Below are 19,144 nucleotides of genomic sequence, written 5' to 3' on the forward strand. Positions count from 1 at the left end.
GACTGAATTCAGTTTGTGTTTGACCAACATGCCGATGTTTTATCTTTTCTATTTCTTTTGTTCAAGTAGATGATTGACAGAATATGTGTAAAAGTGCAAGATCATCTCAACTCTTTAAGAAACTGTGGTGTGGATGCTGTACAGGAAGATGTCAAATCTGCAGAACGGCTTATGCGGGATGCTAAGAACTCCAAAACAGTAAGCCTTTCCCAGCATACTGGTAATACTGAGAGCAGTTCAGTGTGTGCTTGCAGCTTTTCTCTTTTTGGGGAATTAAAATAACTGCGTGTCACAAAAGAGTGTTTTCTTCAGATGTGGGTAGTATTAAAAATGACAATTCTAATTTATAAAGACGTCGATTTAGTAGAGATATTTTTCCTCCTATTTGTCTGGATTTGAAGACAGGTAGTGATGAGCCTACTTTCCGAAGATATTCTTTCTGTCTTACAGCTATTACCAAATCTATATCACCTTGGTGGAGCTTCTTGGGCAGGAGCAAATGGTTCACTCTCCAGTCCAATCCAAGAGACACTTGAATCCATGGCTGGAGAAGTCACAAGGGTTGTGGATGAGCAACTTAAGGTCTGTGGATAGATGTGTTACCATCTCTCACATGCAGAAATAACTAAATTTGGTTGCCACATTTTTTTGTGTTTTACTTCTCAGTATATTTGTATGTAAGCTATGTTTTCATTATTAGTTTCTCATAACTTTGTGCCTTATTATCTGGATACTTGCCTAGTTGGAATGGAAAAAATTTGCTTTAGGGTATGCAGTGGGCAGAAGGAGCATATACTGTTTATTATCATCTTATTTTATCTTCTAGAAGTGGAAGACTTATCAGTTGCTCCTTAGGCCCTTAATAAAGGCATCTCTCAAGCACCCTAAGAAGTTTCATGTCCTGGAGTAAAGTACTCACTAGTTCAGGTGTCCCACTGGAGTGAAAGCTGCTTTTCCGTAGACTCCATTGCAGATTTTTTTTTCCCAGTGACCACTTTTGAACCTGGTGCAGAGTTTCCACTTTAACTGTTTGGTTTGGATAACTTGTATGTATTGAGAGTGCCCCAAGAATTAGTGCAGGCAGCTTTACAGGAAATCTTTTCACAAGTTTCCTGTCAAACCTCAGTTCTTGAAATAGATGTCATTGATCCGTAAATATTCTCACCTGTGTGTTCAGCCAGTTCTTGCTCAGAAAGTTCTAAGTTCAATTATGTCAGATCTTACTGTATAATAAGCAAGGAATAGTCATCCATACAGCATGTGCAAAGGTATCAGTCCAGGAAGAAGTCAAGGTGGGGAAACTTTAGCAACTGTTGGAATCTGTATGGAAGCTGATGAATTTAAGAATATGGTTCTGAGGCGATTCAGGTCTAAGCTACCTTGCCTGTGCTTTGCTATATTTAAACTTATCAAAGAATCTGAAAGTGAAGGTTGAACTTTCAGTTGAAACAACACCAAAATGTTTTGGTCAGTGGGAATGTAATGAACAACAACAATATTACTGCATTACTAATTACTTTTTCAAAATTAAAAAGTTAACAAGGAGGAAAATGGTGCTGAATTTTTAGTATCTTCCTCCCTTTCCCCATTACATGAAATAAGGTGAAGATTCTTTATCACCTTTTTAATTTCTGCAGACATGAAAGAGATTTATCCACAAGATTGTTCCCAGTGGAGCTTCTAGGCTATTATTGGGATGGGAATAGTCAGGTCAGCCCTTAGTGCAGGGCTCATGTGCTTAAATCAGTCCTGTGCATTTTGGAGAGTCTTATAGAGGGGGGGGGGGGGGGGGGGGGGTAGGGGGGGAAGCTTATTCAGCATTTGGAAAGTTATTTATAGTTCCTGGCATAAGATTGAGTTAATGAGTCTTCCATTTATGCTTTTACACATTTACAGCAAAAGGCACTTTAGCTCAACCATTCTAACTTTTACATTTACTTTTGATTTGTGTGGCGTTAAAGTTAAGTGCCTTACAAGAAACTATAAAGTCATAATGCTCTTTGTATATTGTAACACTCATTTTTATTAATTTTACAGTCAAGGTTGAAAGGTCTTCCTTTAAGTTCTATGGTGTTGTACTTTGTGTGGAGGAGAAAATGTTGAACATGGATTAGGATTTTTTTTCCCCAGTTGTTTAGGTCAATTCAAAACATCATATGCACCTTATTATTTGTGAAGATAGATAAGGGAGCTCACATAAGTACAGTTCTTTTTGTAATTGGAGGGGAAAAACATCCTGTGTACTGTAAGTGGAGTTTTGATTTTTAGCTTCCATAGCAACCCGAGCCTGATTCTAGAAAGAAGTGTTTGGAAATTGGGTAGATTCAATGCTCTTCAGGCAGATAGAGATTTTTTTTTTTTTTTTAAACCTCAAAGAAGGGAAGAGGGGGAAGGAAGAAGTTAGAATAAAGAAAAGCAACTTCCTGGAGTGACTTGAGTTAGCCAAAGGAGAAATTATAGCAAGGCCCTTGCAGTTTTCCTCTCCTGCTGGTGTCACTGTGGACACACAGAACCCAGAGATGCTTTATTCAGTTGGCAAAGGCCCAAGGGAAAATCGTAAGATAAATGGTGCTTAGGCAAGAGAAGATTGGTTTGTAAGGACAGGGGTGCTTGAACTATTCCTCCTAAATTCCATCCCTATGCAAAGGTTTGTTGGCTCCATCACCTGTTCCATTTTTTCATTAGACACCATCATCCTCCAGTCCTTTTACTCACTGTATCTTTCTCCTGAATGTTGAGAGTCATTAATTGTGGGCAGGACTTTGTTCTCTTCTTTCTGCCTGCCTGTTGACTGGCACTCGTGGCCTTGTGACTGAAATGTTTGCCCTTCCACAGTCAATATTGGTAGCTGTGAGTTTCTGTCACTGAAAGGTTTTGGGATGGAAGGAGGAGGTGAGGAAAGGTTTCTGTAGATGTGGTAAGTCATGCGAAATCAACAGTTGAAATCCACCACTGAAGGAATTATGTTCAATTGTGCACTTAAAGAAGAGTTCCAAACTCTATTTAACTTTTAAATTGCACGCTCTCTGAGTATTTTGAGTAAAAATTAAATTTTGAAATTATCAGGTAAGGTCTTTAGTCTTTCCTCCTACTTCCCACTGACACCTTCAAGCAGCATTTCTTCACATGATCCTTTTTGAAAGACCATGCTTAGACTGCAATTGTAATTCAACATAGCAAGTCTTTATAACTTTTATGATTGTGATCCATCAAGGCTGAGTGTGATTTTTCAAGGTAGACTACACAGTTGTACCAGTGAATAAATGCCATGGTGTGGTGGGTTGACCCTGGCTGGAGGCCAGGTGCCCACCAGAGCTGCTTTTTCACTCCCCTCATTCACTAAACAGGGGAGAAAAGGTATAACGAAATGCTTGTGGGTCGAGATAAGGACAGGGAGAGATCACTCACTAATTATCATCACGAGCAAAACAGACCCAACTTAGAGAGGGAATTCATCTGATTTATTACTAGGCAAACAGAGTAGAGGAATGAGAAATAAAATCAACTCTTAAAACACCTCCCCCCACCCCTCCCATCTTCTTGGGCTCAACTTCACTCCCGGCTTCAACCTTCCCCCCCCTCAGCGGCACAGGAGGATGGGGAATGGGGGTTACGGTCAGTTCATCACACGGTGTTTCTGCCGCTTCTTCATCCTCAGGGGGAGGACTCCTCTCATCGTTCCCCTGCTCCAGCATGGAGTCCCTCTCACGGGGTGCAGACCTTCAGGAGCAGACTGCTCCAGCGTGGGTCCCCCACGGGGTCACAAGTCCTGCCAGCAAACCTGCCCTGGCGTGGGCTCCCCTCTTCACGGGTCCACCGGTCCTGCCAGGAGCTTTCTCCAGCGTGGGCTTCCCACGGGCCGCAGCCTCCTTCAGGTGCCTCCACCTGCTCCGGCGTGGGGTCCTCCACGGGCTGCAGGGGGAATCTCTACACCCCCTCATCCTTCCTCCATGGGCTGCAGGGGGACAGCCTGCCTCACCATGGTCTTCACCATGGGCTGCAGGGGGATCTCTGCTCTGGTGCCTGGAGCTCCTCCTCCCCCTCCTTCTGCACTGACCTTGGTGTCTGCAGAGTTTCTTACTTCTTCTCACTCCTCTCTCCGGCTGCAAAAGCGCTCTCTCTGTTTTTCTTCTTCTTAAATATGTTATCACAGAGGCGCTGATTGGCTTGGCCTTGGCCAGCGGCGGGCCCGTCTTAGAGCCAGCTGGCATTGGCTCTATCAGACACAGGGGGAGCTTCTAGCAGCTTCTCACAGAAGCCACCCCTGTAGCCCCCCTGCTACCAAAACCTTGCCACGCAAACCCAACACACATGGGAAAAAAATGGATGTGTCAGAAATTTTCATTAGTAGTTTACCTGGCATAGTTGTCTCTACTGCTGAAGTTCTTCATCCTCCACGTGGATATGGCCACAAGGGCTTGAAAGGCTCTTTGTTAGTGTTACAGCCCCAGAATCTACTTGGGGATTGAAGGAGGGAGGGCAGGAGGAGTCCTTAAAGTGCAGAGAGCTTGGGAACCCGGAAATAAGCTCCATGTCAGCTATAATGGCAGTTGTTCCTTATACCTGTAAATCACGTGTTACAAAGATCAGACTTCCCTGTATGCTGTGGCTGCTTCATGCTGCTCTGTTGACCTTGTGAATCTACACTTAAAAATCAGTCAGCTAACAGCTACAGGCTAAAAGATGCTGTTTGGAATCATTAAAATTATTATGCATTAATCATATTTTTGTTTCTTACTCAGTATCTACATATGAAAATTGCCAGATATGGTAGGGCTATGCAACGAGAAAAAAGCTCTGATAAGATCGAGTTCAGCCTGAGGTCACTTACCTGTGGATTGAGATTGAGAAGAAGAAGGAAATGCGTAGAGTTTTCAAGGGGTGCAGTTCATTATTTTTGTACAGATTTGAAGCACCTAGGTTAGAGCTAGCCTTAATGAAACTATGATTTTGTTTCCTTTTTATTAAGTACCTTTTTCTGTTTGGTTATCAAACTTCAGCTTACTGGACACGACTTGGCCCATTTCAGTAGACTGGACTCTGTCCCATTCTGTTCCTCCCTTCCTCCCACCTTCCTTAGGATTTTGAAAAGCTGCTCAAAAGCTGCATGTGACATGGTGTATATTGAAAAATCTGACATCATCTACTAGTTGCTGCTTTCCCCACTTGTTTAGAGGATTCAAAGTTGGGGGAAATGGGTCTTGCACATACACTGCAGTGTGAACCTTAGCTTTAATTTGTAGAATGCCTTTTATGTTGCAGCTGGATTGCAAAATGGATTGGAAATTAGGAAGAAAAATAGTAAAAATTACAAGTCTTAAACTGTTATAGCACTATGCACCAGAACAATGCTGTGATCTTCCTGCTAATGAAAATCTCTATACCTGATGTTAGCTTTTGCTTACTGTGCCGCAGACACTCCTTGAGTCTATGGTGGATGCAGCGGAAAACCTTTGCCCAAATGTAATGAAGAAGGCTCGCATCCGTGAAGACCTGATTGAGGCTAGCACCGAGAAGATTTCCATTCCACGCACTTTTGTGAAAAATGTCCTCTTGGAGCAATCTGGAATTGATATCCTCAATAAAATTAGGTACTTTAGAAGACTAATCTAACAAAATTGATTATAGAATTTGGATTTTGGTTTGCACGTATGTGTGTTTGTGTAGTAGTAGATTTTTGGAATGCTTTTGCGACTCACAAGAAACTATATTAAGGCATTCAAAGGGCAGGAAATTGTCTGGTGAACTTAATTCAGGAGACTGAAACATTTGGAATCTCCAGGGTTGTTAACTTGATCATTAATGCATGTGCTTCTGGTTTATTTAGTAAGAGTTTTGGTTTATGGTACACAAATAACATTTTCATGACTGATACATTTTTTTAAACCTATTGATGTTCTCAGGTAACACTGAATTACTGTAATAGAAGGAAATTGCACTTATTTGCTTTGAGTGTTAGCAGTGCTTTGTCTGTTGCTGCATTTGGTCTTGTCCTGTAGCTGTAGCAATCACTTTAAACCTTTTTGTTTGTGTGGGAGTTGTGCACAGCAGACAGACATACTCAAAAAATGGAAACTTGGATATTCAAACCACAAACCTGGAGCAGAGACAGCTACCCTAAACAACTCTTAGTTCGCTTTTTTTTTTTTTAAAAAAAGGGGGGGGGGGAAGAGGCTTTTAACTGACCTTTTACTGCATCTTTTTTTCATATTAAATACATACCAGAGAATATATTTATGCAGTATAATGTGGTTGACCTGTACTTAAACCTTTGCAGTTGCCATCATTTGGCTAAGGAATCCTCTCTGCTTGATGGAAAAGCATGTCATTTTGCATTGTGATGCTAATATCTTTGCAGAAGAAGAAAACAGTAAGAGGTAGGAATTAGTTTTGCAGAGTGCAGCAAAATTGGCAGGAAAAGGTGTTAAAGGCTTTAGCTATGCCTTCAGAGTGTTCAAAATGGTTCAGGGAGTGAGTTTTCTTCACTTCAGTCCTATCAAACAAATCTTCACCCTGAGACAACAATAATGCCCCTTCCACCTGTAGAAGCTGTGACTGTCAGTGGGATGAGGGTGCCACACTGTCACCTTTCCTGCCTTCTATTATTTGAAATTAATATGTAAGTAACTGAGGGAAATCCCTTCGCTCTGATTCTCTTCCCACCGTGGCTTGCCCACCATTCTACCTCCCTATGAATTGCGTTACCTTTTCAAGGAGTTTCTTACCTTTTTCCCCAGGCTTTCTGAAGCAGTAGTGGTAGCCCCAGATAGAAATAGCTTTGTTAATCCAGTGCAACTCAGTCCACATAAAACCTTAAAACAAAATCGTGTTACTTGCTAGCAAGTGTCAGTTGAAGCAGTTGGCCTTGAAACCATAAAGGCAGGAGAGATGGTGTGTTGGTGTTCCACGTACATCAGTGTAATGGGAATGGCTGACACGAAGTTCCTGAGACAGAAGGTGGTTACCTAGAGCAAAAAGAGGAAGGAAAGTTGTGATGGCAAAGACTGGAGAAGTAACATTGGACTGTTGCCCTTCAGCTGACAGACAAGCACAAAAAGGAGTTGAGGAAATGAGTGGATTGTAGTTGTTCCCTACAGTACTGTTAAAAAGGCAGCACTGTCCTAATCCCATTCATTTGAGATTTGTGTTTCTGTAACTTCAGTGGCAAAGTGTTCCTTACTGAATTTCACATGTGGTTTCTATTCAGCTCTCTTAGCCAGATGTTTTCATTTCAGCTGTTAGAAAAATTTTAGAAGCAGGTTAAATATGGTACAGAGGCTCTTGTGTTTATTGTGTGATTCATGAGTTTATTTCTGAAACCTGCAGTCATGTATCCTGACACCCTCTAATGTTTTCTTTCAAATAAAGTGACAGCAACTCTGGATAATCGTTGCACTGTTGAACGTGTAATAAAGACAAAATTCTCTTGCGTGAATTAAAATTGTCTCGTTTTTAATCCTCACACAGTGAAGTAAAGCTGACAGTGGCTTCTTTCCTGTCTGACCGAGTTGTGGATGAAATCCTGGATGCACTTTCCCATTGCCATCACAAACTGGTGAGTATTTGCGTGGTCGATAACTGAATATGCTGGGTACGTTAACAATGCCATTACATTTATAACTTGTTCAGTTTCTCCTTAGCACAGCTGCATTTTGAAATTGGTCTTACTTTCATTGGCATCACTGACATCATGTGAAATATGATCATGGGACTCTTGCCTCTTTGCTTAAAGGAGTATACAACCTCGGAAGAGGCTGCATTATATATTTGTCATATTATCTTTTGCGCTATTTTCAGACCTAAAACTAAAAATACCATCGGGATGCAACATTGAGTCACTAGTTAAGAACAGTGCCAGTAGTTGTCCTGGTGAGATAAGGGTTGGTTGCTCATGAGATGAGAGGTAAAATTTCATTCTTTAGAGAGAGACTGTTAAGACCTTGTTCCCTGAATGAATTCATCTTGAGGCTACTTCAGAATGTAGGTATCAAGTTTGAAGAGAAAGGAATAGAAACATAGGAAAGGAAGCAGTTTGTCATTTGAAGGTGTGGAACTGTCAGGAGAGAGAGTTCTTTATTATAAAGGTACTTGTTTCATCAAGAGTTGAAGAAAAAAACAACTGTGTATCTACAGGAAAACATTTTGATTTCTAATGCAATGGGTCTCTGTAAGGAGAATCCAGTACGTTTAGTTTTTTTAAAGAAGCCATTTGGGTGGTCATGCTCCTGATTGAAATTGCTCTTCATTCTTATTTGAAATTTCTCTTATTTCACCTTGCAGTCATGGGTTTATTCAAATGCTTTTCCCTACACGATAAGGGAACCATATATATTTCTCTTCATTTTCCTCTCTATGAAAGTCCACATACACAGAAAACAAATCACCAAATCACTCTTTTCTTTGTTTTTTCCCTCTTTTTTTTTTTTAAATAAATTAAAAGATTGGTTTATTTGAGGGTGTGTCTTCATGCTACAGAGCAGCATTGTGTAAAGATAGAACCTCTGGCGTCAGGAGCTATGTAGCAGCATCAGCCTGCTGTGTGAGTGGCCACGTTAATTAGCTCCAGTTGGTCCTGGAGCAGGCTCAGCTGGCATCAGTAGTGGGCTGGCTCTGTCCAGGGATATTGCACAACTTGGACATACCCTGACTCTTATACAGTCAGTCATTTTCTCCAGCCTTTGAGTCACTTCAGTAACAGTCCTCTGCACTTTCTCCAGCTGTTTTAAAAGCCTCTTTTAAAATTATGGTCCCCAGAACCAGACAAACTATTCCAATGTTTTAACCAACACCGTATATAGGAGTGAAATTGTTTTTTCTCCTGATATTCTTTACTCCTTGTGTTTGCATAACGAAGGAGATAAAAATTCCTTCCTTTCATCAGAGTTTCAGTGGTAGCTCATTTTCAGGACTGGGTTTGGTAGATCTCCGTCCCAGTAATGGCTTCTGAATGCTTGTCACTCACTGCTCTTCAGGACTGTGTCCGTAGCTAATTGCCAGTGCTCTTAGTGCCTAAGGCATGGTTGTCTGTACATTTGATTTGAGTTGATTTACTTTGTGATCCATTTTGGCCTGCATTAGTAACACGTCCCTTTCACTGTTTAACTCTCCCTTGTTTCTGGTAGCTGCAGATTATTTCAGATAGTATAGCACTGATGGAAGTCAAAAATGCTGGTGGAGCAACTCCTGTCTAATTTGTCAGTGTTAATCTTCAACTGACAGCTGCAATCTGAGAGCTGGCAGCTAGTTCTTAATACAGCAAAGATTAAATGCACTGTTACAGTTTTATGCCAGCTCTTTAAATTGGGGTGTCACGTACGACTAATTCAGCCACCTACAAATGTCTATGGATGTTGCATTGACACAGTAGTGTTTGAGGCAAATTTGAGAAATAAACCTGGTTTGACAAGACCTGTATTTGCCTAATGTGATGATTATTATTCTAGCCATTTTGGTGTGATTAAAGATAAATCTAACAGCTCTCCAGTTGTTTTTCCTGATTAGATACTAGACTAAGTGAGCTACAATTTACTCGTCTCTTTACCCTTTTTTATGGTTAACAAAACTACAATCCACTGGTTGTCCAGAGTCCTGCTAATGTTAAGCAGTGGACAACAGCTCTCCCTAGCTGCCTCTTTGAAAGCTTCTGTGACTAACTGATTTGGGCCAGCTGATCTTCAAACACTCTTAACAGATGTTATTTAATATTGTCTTTAGTTACCAACAGAACTAGAAAGTATTTCATAATTTTCCTGACAACATGAACCCACTCCATTTGAGTACAATCCAGGATGGTTTATGTAACATCCTCTGTGTTCTTAGTAACAGTTTTTGCTATGCAGGGCTAATAAGGGATTTTATTATTGTTAGAGTTTTTTCTCTCTGATACGTTAAAAAATCCCACGGATCTATCACTAATGATTTTTTTTTCTTTTTATGGTAATTGCTACCTATTTCTTCAGTGAAACAACTGAGGTTTTTAACAAAGTCGTCCTGGTTTTTGAATAGGGGATGATAACATTTTGGCCGTCTAATAATTATTGAAATTATGTTAACTGAAACTGTACATGTCTTTGTGTTATTTAATTCAAAAAATAGTCCATAACAAAGCTTCTCTTCCACCTCTTTATTTTCTTTATAATAAACATGGGACGAATACTGAGGAAGCCCCGTAAGAGTAGTATAAGTTAAAAGCAGGGTGGCTTTTTATTTGATCTTCTTCCTTTTCTTTTTTTCTGTTAGACTTTCTCCCTTCCTTCTTAGAATTTGTGATGGAAGGAGTCTTCCATCCAAAAAAAGAGAAAAAAACAAACCAAAACAAACCCTGTGTGAAGATTAACACACACAGTTGAGCTTTGCTTTTGAAATTGGTCTTATAGGATCTGTGATCATTTAAATTCTGCAAGCTTTCTGTTTTAGTTTGATTTGCCTTTTTTCAACAGTTTGATTGATCTGTTCCTGTCTTTATCCTTGTCTCCAGGCTGACCATTTGACCAGACGCGGCAAACCACTTCCACAGCAGGAATCACTGGAAATTGAGTTAGCAGAAGAAAAACCAACTAAACGCTCTATCATCACAGTTGAGGAGTTGACAGAGATAGAACGTTTGGAGGATTTGGACACTTGTATGGTAAGACACGTTCCTCAGCCCCTTTGGTTAAACACACAAATAACTGGAAGAAAAATGTTTTTTAAAATGTCATTTGGTGATTTCATGGTCTCAGGAAACTGAAGTTAGGAATTGGCTTGTGGAGGGGGGGAAAGTTAGCTTGTGAACATTTTGTCTGAGTTGCATATTGTTGTTCAGCAAACAAAAAGCTTTTCCCTTTTCTTCATGTCCCTTTTCCTGTTACCTATTCAAGGGCCTTTCCCTTGCATACATTGCTACAATCAAGCTAATAGAATAAGCATCTCTTTCACTGGCCAAAGTTTCACAGCGGTTCAGTTGCAGTAATAAGTTGGACCGTGCTATCCATTGACAACATGCTGCTTTCTGCTTTTGTCTTCCTTCTACTTGATGTGAATTCCTCTGAGCCATAACAAAAAATGCTTCTGCCTGGAAATTATATTATTGGCCATGAACAGAAGCTGATTTTTTAAAAATCAGCTTTTGAACGTATGGAAGAAGTCTTAAAGCCTTGAGACTAGGCTGCAAGTGACCCTACAGGACAAGCTTTTAAAAAATAATTGAGTTAGGAGTGTGAGATTCAGTAAAAATGCTGAACATAAATCACTGCAATACCTTATAAAATCCCATGTGTGACTTTTATAATAAAAGATGGCTACATGCCATCTCATGATCCTTTAGGGGATGTAAATCTGTACGATTCCAAATAAATGGGTTGCTAACTATTTTCAATCTCAAGTCCCCCTCCACCCAACTCACAGTCTGAGGAACTCTACTGTGGACAGAACTTCAGGAAGCCCTTTTCTATTACAGCGTGGTCAGTCTGATGGGTGGTCACCACTACAAGGGATGGGCTTTCTTTTCTGCCTGCTACCTGGCTCCTTAGCCATGTGCTTTCACAGGAAGCTAAAATGGCAGAAAAATTGATTGCATCTTTTTGTAGAAGTTTTGTTGATTCAGCTCCCTGAGTAGACTTACTGCAGAGTCAGACAAGTACAGCACGAGAGAAGGAACAGCAGGGTTGCTCCTTTCTGCAGCAGCAGATCTGTTGGTCTTGCTTATCTATAAAATGAAAGCACACCTTCATTGGAAATACCACCTTAAAATAGTTCTTTCTCCTTTCCAAATCTCCTTCTTCACCAAGATTTGATTTGATGCAATATTTGTCTGAACATGACAAAACCCTGTGAGGCAGGGGGTGTTGACTGCATCATCTGGCTCATCACTGGTACTGTCAAGTTCTTGACACTTTCTGTAGCCAGCATTCAGTAATCATTTGGAGCCCTAAATCCTCTGGGAGAGAGACATCCCAATAAAATACATAGCACCTGAACCTTGTTACTTGCAAGTTACTTTCTGCATGCTGGCTTCATATATAAAAAAATAATCTAAGTGGTCATTCTGGCCCCCTCTTTCCCCCTTTAAATTTATTCTTGCAGCATGTTAAAAATAATAATACTGGACATTTAAAAAACAGCTCCTGTCTTTATCTCATATCACCATGGTTATATGAAAGGATCATATCGCTGTGCTGTTATCTTTCACTTTGGTTATATTAAAATAATGGAAATGTGATGATGCTTACACTGTTTAAAAGATTCATTAGATGCTAACGGTACTTACTTTCATAAGTGTTTATATCTCTCTTCATTCTCTTCATTCACCCTCATCCTACACAGAGATTCAAATACCTTTGTGACCCAGATTCTCATCAATACCTAATTTCTGAAAAGAATGAAGTTTCAAATAAACACAAGGCAGTAATCTTAGTGCTAAAGAACCCATTTATTAAAAACTGTAATCCGTTTTTAAGAGCTGCTTTTTGCATCCTGGGTGCAAGTGATATTAGTTGCTGTTGTAAATATATATATAAATAGATAGCCCCGAGATGCTGAGTAATACAGGGATTTTTACTTGAGCTAGTGTTCTTACTGAGCTTTTTGCAACTACAAGCATCTTAAGAATGGATTTTTTTACATTTTCTGAGTGGAGTTAGTAACTTCAAAGATAGTGCTTTCCAGTTGATGTATTTTAGCTACAGGAAAATCATACGGATTTCAGATACTGTCTTCAAAAAATTAACATGATTTGTAGCATCTTTTAACTGTCATACGGATATTTGCATGGAAATACAAAAAACCTTCTGAAAGGGGCAGCAGTGAATGCTTTGTGAGCTGGCCAGTGCAGGAAACAGATACATTGCTAAAAGATATTACTAGAAAGAGAAGCATATGGTTTTATGAACTATAATTATGAACCTAATTTCCTTTGATTATTTTTAATCTTAAATGAGAAATAGCTATTTAGATCCCACTTCCAAAAGGGCATTAGTCCAGAACGCTGCTTTGTTTGGCCATTGGAAATCCCTGAGCAGTACAATGTGTAATGCTAAAATGGATCTTAGCTGCATGAGTAGGTGATGCACCTGGCTGTGTATTCCGCAAACCTTGATTCTGAAACCTTGAATTGCAACTCGGTGGTGTGCGTGTTTGGGAGCCAGCCCTCCTATTGCCAAAAGACTGTGAAACGTGGCATAAGGCTGATCATGTCGCTGGGATGCCGGGGAAAACTCTCCTATTCTAAGCCATTTCTTTTCCATAAATGTCTTTCAATTTGCTCCAACTATTTATCAAGATGTCTGGGGAAGAAGAGATTTTAGGCTTATAGGAGAGGTACTGAGCTTGGACCATCGTTTAGGGGTAGCTGGGGGGGGGTTTCGATTTGCAAAACTGGATTCACTTTGCAAACCCATTGTCTTCAGCAAGCCTCTTCTCTTTGTTCTTGTTTTCTCCAAGAAACCTGTCAAGGATCAGTATTCTGGCTGAGGCAATGTATACAACAGCGTGTTGTTATGCACCAGCTTCCCTTGTAGATGTATTTGAACAACTTGGGGGAAAAAAATGGATCTAGGTTCAGTTTTGACTTCACGGTTGCAGGTAGATTATATAGCACTGAAACCAGGTGAATGACTGTGGATGAGGTAGATGTTTTTGGAATAAAATGCTTATAAGCTGTTTGTTCTTATAACTAGATTGAAATGGGAAGATGTGAAGGTTCTTTATAAAACTCAGGCAGAACAGGGGTCTGAAACCTGTAGTGCTGGTGATAGAGCGCACAAACAGGCTTTTGCACTGGTGTGTTTCACAGCCTGCCCACCTATTCTCGAGCGGGGTGCGGAGTGGCTCTGTCTGGGGGGGGCGCTTTCTGCACCAAAGGTAGAGACTTGCCATCCATCCGCTTCGAAGCTTGAGATGTGTAAACACCACAGACAAGACAGAATGAAATATCACAAATGGGCCCTTGAAATGCCCCACTGAGAAAAAAGACTTTTACACGTTATTTCTAGTGTTTTTTCATTGTGGGAGTTAGGACTTATTAAATACCGAACTGTGTAGTTAAAGCTTGTTAGCTTCAGCTTAGGATTTGATTCTCATCCAGCCTTTAATGATGGCCAGAGAGCCCATAACATGAAAGATTTGTCAGTCATACCAGAGTTTGCTAGTCTGTGAAATGACTTCTGAAGAACACTGGGAATGATTGAGTGGTCCAGTGTAGGATGTGATAGCTGGAACATTATGGACCACAAGAGTTTCTGATCTCCCTGAGCTGCAGTACAGTAAATTGATGCTTCCCTAATCTACAGATGTCTTAGTTGTCTGTGCTTAATTAGAGCTGCGCTGATGGTAATAAGTCATTAGATAAAAGTTGTGTGCAAGTAAGATGGAAAGAAAAATCTTTATGCAGAAAATTACTTACCGTTCTCAGATTAAAGGAAAAACCACGGCCTGCTTTTCCGAGCTTAGACTCCATCATGAATTAACTTCATAAAATAGTATGGTTTCTCTAAATTTTTCTGTGCATACCTGACAAGTGACACGTTTTAAACTAATGCATGCATTTTAAAACTAACTTTAAATAAAGTACCCTTTTTTACTGAGGTCAAATATCATGTATCTTGGTATGTGTAATTGTGTAGGTAGATACTAACTGATTTAATTGTGCATAATGCTTCTAGTTGTACTTTATTCTTTCATAGCTATTAGTTGTTTGCAGAAGTAAGAGATATGAAATGGTGCTCCCTTCCCCACCAAAAGGTAATGGAGCATCTTTGTTAGATTGTGTTTAACAGCTACATTCTAAAGCTGCTTTTTTGTTTGGGGTTTTTTTTGCTGGGGTTTTTTTGAGCTTCTGAATGTTAGTTTGGCTTCCAGAATACTAAAAAGAGATCACTAGAGTTGAGCCTACTATTTAAAGAAAACTTTTGAGAGAAACAGCTTTTTACTAGAAATCCGTGTACTCTTTATCTTTAAAATATCCATTTCAACAATATAATTTTATTGCTATAGTAAGTAACAAACATACAGCCAGAGTCAGTATTGTTTTTAGAGCAAAGCAGAGGCTCTTTGCATTATGGAGAGGTATGGTAGAAAATTGTTTGAAACACGTAAAGGAATTGTAGGTTGTAATACACAAGTCTGCTTATAAATCTTCTTTAAAGCATTTCAGTGTAAGATTGAAATGCTTGGATGATAAATTATGTGTTTGCAAAAATACTTGTAGCAAATAGGACTTTCTGTGACGAATATTGAATCTTAGCCATTTCTCATCTGTTTCTAATTTTAACCATAGAGATGATTCTATGACTTTAATGGAGGAAAGTTGGGGGTATTTTGAAAAAATTTCCATGAGAAATATATTAAATTTTAGTTTTATTGAACAATAGATTTCACCTGTACAGTACAAAAAAGAATTTGCAGAAGTAGCAGGACTCTTGCAAAGTGATGGTGTGTGTTTTTTCCTGGGAATGTATTAACTAGTCGTTGTCAAAGATTTAGCACGTTAGTCCAGTATCCAGATGAAGACGTATGAACCCATGGGTCCTGAAAGACAAAGAGTGTATGTATCTTAGTGTTTTCAGAGAAAAAGGAGAAATTTCACACCAGAATTCAATTTTTTTTTTTTTTTAAAAAAGAAAACTCACAAAGCACCACCTGAATACTCCTCTCTCTACCCTGCCCCCAGCCGAAACACATTGAAATTACAGCAACAGAAATCCCTCCAGTTGCTATAACTGGAGGAAGGAGAAAATCATGGTACAGAATCATATGTACATGTGTGCTGATACTTTAGGAAGAACAGTTAAAGTAGAAATTCTCTGGTATGTAGTACCACATCTCATTCTTGTTGCTGTCTATTTACCTGCAGCAGAATTGTCTTGAACATAGATAGTCATCTTTTTGGATGAAGGACTGAACACCTATTGCAATAAAGCCCCAGCTCCTGTTGGACTCGTTATGTTCTCCTGCTCTATAAATAAAGCTCTAGCTCTGTGACTGGCTTAATCCAGCAAAAATCATTGTTCTTGCCGAAAAAGAGCCTTTCCATTTCCCCTGTACACAGCTATCTCTTTCCTGCCCACACCCTCACACTTGCTCTGCTGTTCACACAGCCTCACTACAAATTGGGTGTGGGAATTGATTCAGCTGAAAATGAAGCTTTTTACGGGGGATTTCTTTCCCAGGTTGGTTTACAGACTGACTAGTCCTCTGGTTGAGTTCACAAAACAAATCCTGAGCGGCAGGAACAAGCAGGCAGGGATGAGGGCAAAGGCAGCAGCCTGGATGAATGCCGGATTAAATTGATTGTGACACTTGAGTTTCTCTCTGTATGCATTAGCAGAAATGGGCCTTTGATGTGCCGTAAATACAGCACTCTGTGGGAAGCTAGGAATTGGCATTATGGTATGCGAGAGTATTCTTGGCTTCTGAAAAGGCTCCATCATAGGCATGTGAGCAAATCTACTTCAGTGGGAGTCCAGTAATATTTCTGACTCGCCCCGAACTAGGACGGTTTATGAAAACATTGCTGTGGCTGAGAAAGTATAGACAAAGGGAGCTGGTGTGATAATTTTGCAGAAGCTATGAATATCTTGTTTATTTTGCAAGTTGTGAGTTTATGTTTTAGCCTCACCATTAGCATTATGATTACATTAATTTTAATTGTGAATATTTATTATCTATCTTTCCCTGAGTTCCTTTATATATAGTTTTGCAGTATCCTCACTGCCCTTAGAGGTTCTTATCCATGTTTATTCAATCCCTGTTACATGTATAGACTACAGTCTCATGAGCTGAAACACTTTAAAAGAAACCTGGGTTTCAATGTCTTTTTCTTGATCTCTGAGTGGAAGGAGGTGATGGATAATTAATATTTAGTATGTTTTTTCTTAAACCAACTGAGATTTCTTAATCAGAGTTCAAAGCTATTTCTCATAATCCAGGGTACATTATTGGCACAATATGAAGTAAATGAAGAATGTGATAAACTGCTCCCAGTTACAGTACTGCATGCTGGTTGAGAAAAAAAGTAGTGTAAAATTGGAAACTTTTTCCTGCTTAGGTTAAAACGAGAATTGTGACATGCAGCTGCTGGGTATTCTGTTTGCATGGTGGCACTTCTGTATCAGGAGCTTGTCTTCTCATAGTAGTGATGCTTTGTTTTGCCTTAGTAGACCCAAATTTCTGTTAGGGCGGAGGGGAGGGTATGTAGTTATGTCCCTTGTGGCAGTAGTGTTCTTACTAATACTGAGCTTCCATCATTTTATTTCACGTGTGGTGAAAAAGCCACATTGAAAGGAGAGTTCAGTAATGAAGCACTCACTGAAACACTGGGCTTGAGAGCATAACTTCCCTGCAGTGGTTTTAAGAGGGAGTTTACTACGAAGAAATTAGTGTGTGGCAGATAGAAAGGTCTTAAACATGTAGCTATGCAGTCTGTAGGTAGTGCCAGCCCCAGCTGCTCAGTCCTGCCATTTGCCACTCTGCTAGCAAGAACTGGAAAGCCTAGCCTGCAGGCAGAGTCATCTCAGCAGGCACCAGGTAGCTGTTGTAGGCTGTAGCCTGCTGGTGGACACCCCTCCACCACTTGGTGAGAGAGGTGACTGTCCCTACCCGGGTTCGCTCGCCCGTACAGGCAGCAGCAGGGATCACCCAAACGCTCACTTACAGACTTCAGGTAAAGTTTTAACAAGTTATGAGGACAAAGCCCCTTTGCACGGACTGGATTGAGGGGTGCTTGGGTGATCCCTTTTGCCAGCAGAGCTGTGGAGTCAGTTGATGTTCAACATAAATAGATAGAGAATTCATCTTTCCACAGCCTCTGTTTATAAGAACCTGCTCGTTATTTTCCCATGGCAGGAGTTCTTGCCAAAATTCAGACTTCGTGACTTTTGGCAGATCAACAACAGCAAACAGCATGAGAATAACCTCTACTAGTGCTGTTTCTGTAGCACACATCTGTCTGCACCCATAATGCTTTTTGATTCAATTAATATCTGGCAAGTTGACCTTCTCAAGTGGTTGAGGAGTTTTCCGTATAGATTGCATGGTCCTTTCTACTGCTTTTTGATTCTTCCAGCATCTCAAATAACTAACTTGGCCCAAGTTACTTATCTGTGTTGTACGGGGGAGTCTTGTTTACTCTGAAATCTGGAGAGCCCACTGAGAATAGCACATGCATGAGTCTGTCTCACTAAGAGCGCTTCATGGTTCTCACTTCACCCAGAAGAACAGGAGGCTTGTGATTTTTTGCTCTGCAAAATTGTTACCTCATATTGCAGGGATAAAGAATGGTTGCTCACAGGAAGAGGGGAGAGGAAAGCTGTGTTAGGGCAGGCAGTTATAGAGTACCATTAGATTTTGCTATATTTTGTCAAGGACAAGGAGGTTAGGGTGAGCTAGGTCCTACTGGAGTAGGACCTTTTAAATAAATAAGTCACTAAAACCAAGAGTATATAGTGCTGGAAGGCTAGAAGACAGCTTCCGAGTCATCACATCTCATCCCTGCTATCACTGACAATTGTGCATCACACAATCCTATTCATAAATTTATCAGGCTTCCTCTCAAAACATCTCTCCCTCAAACCAGAGGAGAACTTAGAAGTAAATAGATTCTTTCTTCTGCTGCTATTCAGGTCAGCCAAAGCCTCATTGCAAAGTGGTGGGTGTATGTCTGCAGTAAGATCTTACTTCATGTGAGTAAAGATCAAATTACTTTGAATTTTTGAGGTCAGTAGTGACAGGATTGGAATACTGATCTGAAACTAAAAGCATTCCATAGACCAGGCTTTGAGTTTTGCCGCCCTCTCTTGGGTAATTATGATTGACCCTTTCTGTCAGTTTGTTTTAGAAAAAAACCTCAAATACTCAACTCAAGTACTTCCGTTTCCCATACAGCGTCTTGGAATATTTGCTAGTTGCCTGGTTTTAATAAGGAGATATCTTGATATAGTAGTTCCTGAAAGGACTTAAAATTCAGAAGGTTTTTGGTTGGGTTTTTTTGATGTTTAAGTTCACAAAGTGTATCTCAAAGTGTCTGAGGGGTAGAAGGACTTACTGTATGTGCTGCAAAGAAGTCTGAAACAAACTTCACTGAGAAAAGAGCAGCACTTCAAGTATGCCTGGGTTTTCAAGGGTAAAATTTCCATCATAATTCTGAGCAGGGAGGCTACTAGTCCACTTC

At 40.1% G+C, this 19,144-nt stretch overlaps 1 protein-coding gene across 5 annotated transcripts in view; it reads left to right on the forward strand.

Annotated features, from left to right (window-relative positions):
- The window catches only part of CARMIL1 (capping protein regulator and myosin 1 linker 1), a 194,565-nt gene that overhangs the window by 140,962 nt on the left and 34,459 nt on the right, over positions 1–19,144 (forward strand). For all 5 annotated transcript variants that reach the window (XM_054815205.1, XM_054815207.1, XM_054815206.1 and 2 more), the window contains 5 exons: positions 70–198; positions 451–582; positions 5,416–5,591; positions 7,468–7,555; positions 10,478–10,627. In XM_054815205.1, coding sequence (XP_054671180.1) covers positions 70–198; positions 451–582; positions 5,416–5,591; positions 7,468–7,555; positions 10,478–10,627 — 675 coding nt within the window. The remainder of the gene's footprint in view (positions 1–69; positions 199–450; positions 583–5,415; positions 5,592–7,467; positions 7,556–10,477; positions 10,628–19,144) is intronic.

The sequence above is a fragment of the Grus americana genome, chromosome 2 (genome assembly GCF_028858705.1).
Source record: "Grus americana isolate bGruAme1 chromosome 2, bGruAme1.mat, whole genome shotgun sequence".
Lineage (NCBI taxonomy): Eukaryota > Metazoa > Chordata > Aves > Gruiformes > Gruidae > Grus > Grus americana.